The 5,804-nt window shown below is 36.2% G+C and overlaps 1 protein-coding gene across 1 annotated transcript; it reads left to right on the top strand.

Moving 5' to 3' along the window:
• The first annotated feature begins 1,064 nt into the window (after positions 1–1,064).
• Positions 1,065–2,273, top strand: LOC126631375 (uncharacterized mitochondrial protein AtMg00810-like). The gene has a single exon (XM_050301522.1). It carries the CDS (start codon positions 1,065–1,067, stop codon positions 2,271–2,273), a length of 1,209 nt encoding a protein of 402 aa, XP_050157479.1.
• The last annotated feature ends 3,531 nt before the right edge of the window (positions 2,274–5,804 follow it).

Raw genomic sequence — 5,804 nt, 5'->3', positions numbered from 1 at the left:
AATCACCAGTGTTGACACATTTAAAGGTCTTTGGCTGTAGTTGTTTTCCCATGTTGAGACAGTACAATACTTCTAAGTTTCAGTCCAAAACTGCACAGTGCATATTTTTGGGATATGCTGGACAATATAAAGGATATATCTGTTTTAATCCCCTTACCAAAAAATTTTATGTGTCGAGACATGTGATCTTTGATGAACACACTTATCCCTATTTGACTCTCATTTCTCAATCTCATACTACACAGTCACCATCATTGTCTTCCTCACATGTTATACCACCATCAGTCACACTTCAAAATGTTGTTGGATCACACACCTCTTCATCATCATCTACATCATTACATTTAGCCCATCGAGCTCCAGAGTCTTCTTCTATGATCTCTAGTGCTTCAGAGTCTTTGGCATCTCCCACTACAGCTCCAGAGTTATCAAATCCTTCACCCACCAATCCTATGCCTTTGCCTACACCTTCTACTTACCCAGATATGTCACCCTCACCCTTGATGGCTCCTATCTCAGCTACACAGTCCCCGATCCCTGTTGATCCTGATTTTCAGCAAGAAAGTCTCAGTGTCGTACTGCCAGTACCTTCTGTCAGTTTTCATCCAATGCAAACAAGGTCCAAGAGTGGGATTTCTAAGAGAAAAGCTTTCTCAGCTTCTGTCACCTCATCAGTCGTGCAACTTACAGAACCATCTTCGTATAAAACAGCTAGTAAAATCCCTGAATGGCAGGTTGCCATGCAAGATGAGATTCTTGCTTTGGAAGCCCAACAGACTTGGACACTTGTACCTCTCCCAGTTGGCAAGAACTTGGTTGGTTGTAAGTGGGTGTACAGGCTTAAGAAGAATCCAAATGGGTCTATAGCGAGGTATAAAGCTCGCCTTGTAGCTAAAGGCTACAGTCAAGAGGAAGGCATAGATTATACTGAGACTTTTAGTCCCGTAGTCAAGCCAACCACTGTCAGGTTAATTCTAGCACTTGCAGCTTAGTTTAATTGGAGTTTAAAACAATTGGATGTTCGAAATGCATTTTTACATGGTGATCTCCTTGAAGAAGTTTATATGAGTCAACCTCCGGGGTTTGTGAGCTATTCTCATCCTTCCAATTATGTGTGCAAACTTCAAAAATCCTTATATGGCCTTAAACAGGCCCCCAGGGCATGGAATGAGAAATTTACGAGTTTCTTACCGGGTTTAGGCTTTAATGCCTCTTTTTCCGATCCTTCTTTGTTTGTTAAGAAGCACCCTACTGGTATTGTGATTTTATTACTCTATGTGGATGATATCATCCTAACTGGCAGCAGTTCTTCTCTTATTTCTGAGGTCGTTTCAGCCTTGACACAAGCATTCGATATGAAGGATTTGGGTAACTTACATTACTTCTTAGGTTTGCAGATTACTTACAAGAGCACAGGCTTGTTTGTTTCTCAAACCAAGTATATTCAGGATCTTCTAGCCAAGGTGGATATGCAAGATGCCAAATCATGTGCTACACCCTGTCTCCCTTATCACAGGTTATCCAAGATCGAAGGCACATTGTATCATAGTCCCGAACAATATCGCAGTATTGTTGGCGCACTGCAATATTTGACCTTTACCAGGCCAGATATTGCATTTGCAGTCAATCAATGCTGTCAATTTATGCACAATCCTCTGGATATTCATGTAGTTGCAGTGAAACGGATTTTACAATATCTCAGTGGCACTCTTGACTTCGGTATTCATTTCAATTCTGGACCACTACATCTTCAAGCTTATAGTGATGCGGATTGGGCCGGGGATCCTAATGATCGACGGTCAACGTCTGGCTATGTTGTTTATCTTGGTAACACTCCTATTTCTTGGGCTTCCAAGAAACAACACACGGTGTCGAGATCTTCTACTGAGGCCGAATACAGAGCACTTGCCATTACTGCTGCAGAGGTCTCTTGGATACGGAAGCTTCTATGTGACCTTCATGTTCCTTTATATGATGCTCATGTCTTGTTCTGTGATAATATTTCAGCCATAGCATTGTCCTCTAATCCAGTCTTTCATTCCCGAGTAAAGCATATTGAGATAGACTACCATTTTGTCCGGGAGCGTGTTATCCGAGGTGATCTAGCTGTGCAAAATGTCTCTTCCAAGGAGCAATTTGCTGACATTCTTACTAAAGGCTTGTCTATCTCTTTGTTTCAAGATCATTGTTCCAATCTCATGCTTGGTTCTCATAAGCATGAGATTGAGGGGGGATGTAAAGGTATAAAAACACAGGATCAATCCAATGGCTGATGTGCTACCAGGTGTAAATAGATTAAGCTGATATGTTTGTTAAGTTTGTTATGAGCTAGCTTAGTCTGTAAGGAAAGTGAAGTGTATATATAGCAATAGTTTGTAATGATTCAGTGTGAAATAAACAATATAACAGAAGAAGAATTGTCTCTCTCTCTCTCTCTCTCTCTCTCTCTCTCTCTCTTTCTCTCTCTCTTAGTGTGAAACGTCCATTGTTTAAGCTTAAAGCTTTTCTTCTTACACTTGTCCCCTCACTTTCCAGGTCGAGGAACGGCGTGATAATGGTTTGCTTTTTCCACAAGTCGAGGTTGGGGGATACACATGCCAATTATGGAAAACAGGTGGCCGACAATATGTATTTCTTTCATATTTTAATTTCAAACTTCACCACACTTAAAATTTTTAAAATTACGATCGATGATTTTAATTGGTTTTTCTTTTTGTAGGCTTCTATGTCGCATAAGAATGACAATTTTGTTGCCACCTCTCTTAGCATCAATCGGACACGCCAATGCAGCAACTGACACCAAGTCAAGATGTGTCTCTACAGTTGATGACTCTCAACTTTCAAGCAGGACGTCTTCCAGACTACATCAGGTGAAGATTGAGTTAGAGGCCTTGCACAAGTGATAGGAAGAAGCACACCAGAGAGAAAAAGCTCGAGATGAAGTTGTGCACCAACGAGAAGATAGTTTATGGTGGTATTGCATGAGATGGCGCAGGCACTGGCAACCTCTGTCATTCGCCTCCCCGAAGTTTTAGCGGCCATCCCACCCGACATCTTAGGAGTAGTTAATTTAGGATATTTTACATACATTTGCACGATTATTTCAGTTTTAATATAACTAAATATTATTTGTAATATTGTGATTTCTTTCAAGATTAATATAATTAAAACTAATTTATTTGTTTAAATCAAATATAACTTAAAATACAAATTTTTAAAGAAAAATTTAGAAAAGTTTGCCCGACGAATACTTTGGTTGGGCATGTATTTTGTATTTTCTTTCAATCGTCGAGCAAATTATTTATTTTTACTTTTTTTGTTTTTGTATATCGGATGAAATATTTTCATCAGGCAAGTTTGATTTGTCAGGTCAAGTTGGTCAACACACTTTGCTCGACGAACCGACCCACTGTTACGACTTCGTACCGGGTTCAAACCCCCCCCCCCCCTCTCTTGTTCTCTTAAAATAGTTTAGAGTAAATAGTATTGTTTGTATAAAAAAAATGCATACTATTTATACTAAATTTTTTCTTCAGTATGTACTTAATAGATTAGAAGGAAGTCTAAACATTATGGAACGCAAGATAGGCATACAAAATAATACACAAGATTTATTAATCTTACAGTGTAAATACTTACATTTACATAGAATCACCCATGTAAATTATGATAGACTATAATATTTTCTTTTATATTTTAATCTTTAGTATCATTCCTTCATTATTTAATTTATTTTCCAAGCCCCAAACCTCAAATGCAAGGCGAACTCGTCCCAACATCGATCATTGTTAAATTAATAGCACCATCCCCTTTCACCATCGATCTCTTTCACACTGCAAAACCAATAAAACCACAATTTAACTATACCCAACAAATGAGGATCGATCACTATACCTATGAATCTACCAAAACTTACCATATATATAACTTGTATGAGTGGCTAGTGTATTAGATGTTGACCTGATGATAGGAATATTTTCAAAGACAAATGCGCTCATGGAGCTACGACAAAACTACGCCATCACAACGGCCCCGCAATGGGCCGATTACAATTATAAATTGAACTCATAAAATTATTTTTGTTGTGTATGTCGAACTTATAATCTCATTTAACTAAGAAGCAACATATATCATTAGTTTTACATTACATTATCGTTGATGATGAAGACAGAGTAGCGACACTAATTAAAAGCGAGAGGCAAGAACTGTATAGTATCGTATAAAGTTCGAATACAAAGATCAAAATGTTTGTCATCCCAAAGCGAAACTAATCTGTTAAAAAAAAAGTTCATATGTGCTAAAACTTATGGAAATCAATACAAGTCGATGTAAAAACTAAAAATAAAAAAGGCCATCAAATGCAAAGTTCAAATCTCCCTTAATGGAAATGTTACGTTTTCCATCCATATAGTAACAAAAAAAGACGTGCCACTCATATGTATGGGCATTTTAGTCATTTTAGGACAAAGCCTGTTTTTAGATACTTCTGTGAATTTTCTTTTAATGATATAATTTTGTATTTTAAATAATTGACTCTTTTTTTGTTGTTATTATTGTTGTTGTTGTTGAAATAGAACGTGTAACAACACTCCAAATTCATAAATCGTAAATTTACTAAACCAATTCGATTATTACTGTTGTAAACTAAATTTCGACTATTACTGTTGTAAACAAAATTTTAAAAAGGGGTGACAGGGAACAACAAAGAGAAAGAAGAAAGTGTATGAGAAATTGTGTCTCCACCTCATAGCCTTGTACCTTTATTTACATTAATCATACTGGACTTTCTTGTTTTACAATTAATACAAAGTCTATGAGGATTTGATTTTCAAATTCTATTGAGATTTTACTTTAAGTTTACATAATTATATTCCTAATTAATAATAATATTTACCTCAGTCTCCCTTGAGTGTGTACAACTTAAGAATTAGTCGCGTCAAGTCTTCGTGATTAGAAGATGGCTGTTGTTGTCATCAATTTTTATTAGGTACAAATAGTTGCTAACAATTATAGGAGCGCATATCAAAAGAAAATCTCACAAAATCTGACTATGGTGAACCCATTGAGACAAACTCATAATGTAGGGAGAAAAGTAAGTTAATCCAGCATCTCGATGTTTCACATCTCCAAGATGATCATTACAATACACAAGGGTATGACCAACCCATAGTGGGTTTCTCGTCAAAACCTCGTCAGGTTAGCAATAATCCAGTTGGGAAAGTGTTCTCGATCGTAGGAAAAACGTATATTAAGGTCATGTGAATATTCATTAGGATACCCCTTTCGTCTAGATTTTTTTTTTAGTGATTGAGAAGATTATTAAAAGAAGATAGTAAACCGTAATAAAAAAAATATAAAATAAAAAGATAGCAAAACAACAAGAACCGAGCCAGTGTACCTAGTACCCACTGCATACTGGGTTCAACCGGCCCTTGTTCTCTTAAAATAGTTTAGAGTAAATAATATGGTTTGTATAAAAAAATACATATCATTTATATTAGAATTTTCTTACGTACTTAATAGATTACAAGGAAATCTAAACATATCGAAACATAGATAGGGATACAAAATAATACACAAGATTTATTAATCTTACAGTGTAAATACTTACGTTTACATAGAATCACGCATGTAAATTATGATAGACAATAATATTTTTCTTTATATATTAATCTTTAGTATATTTTTTCATTATTTAATTTTATTTTCCCAACCCTAAACCTCAAATGCTTGGTGAACTCGTCCCAACATCTCACGAAGTAGAATAAATACCCTTCACCAATTGTATTCAGACTTGCATGAGA

This window comes from Malus sylvestris, chromosome 8 (genome assembly GCF_916048215.2).
Source record: "Malus sylvestris chromosome 8, drMalSylv7.2, whole genome shotgun sequence".
NCBI classification, from domain to species: domain Eukaryota; kingdom Viridiplantae; phylum Streptophyta; class Magnoliopsida; order Rosales; family Rosaceae; genus Malus; species Malus sylvestris.
This window is presented reverse-complemented; position numbering and strand designations above follow the sequence as displayed.

Coding starts and splice junctions, on each gene's coding strand:
- LOC126631375 (XM_050301522.1), top strand. CDS start 1,065: ATGAGTCAACCTCCGGGGTTTGTGAGCTATTCTCATCCTTCCAATTAT.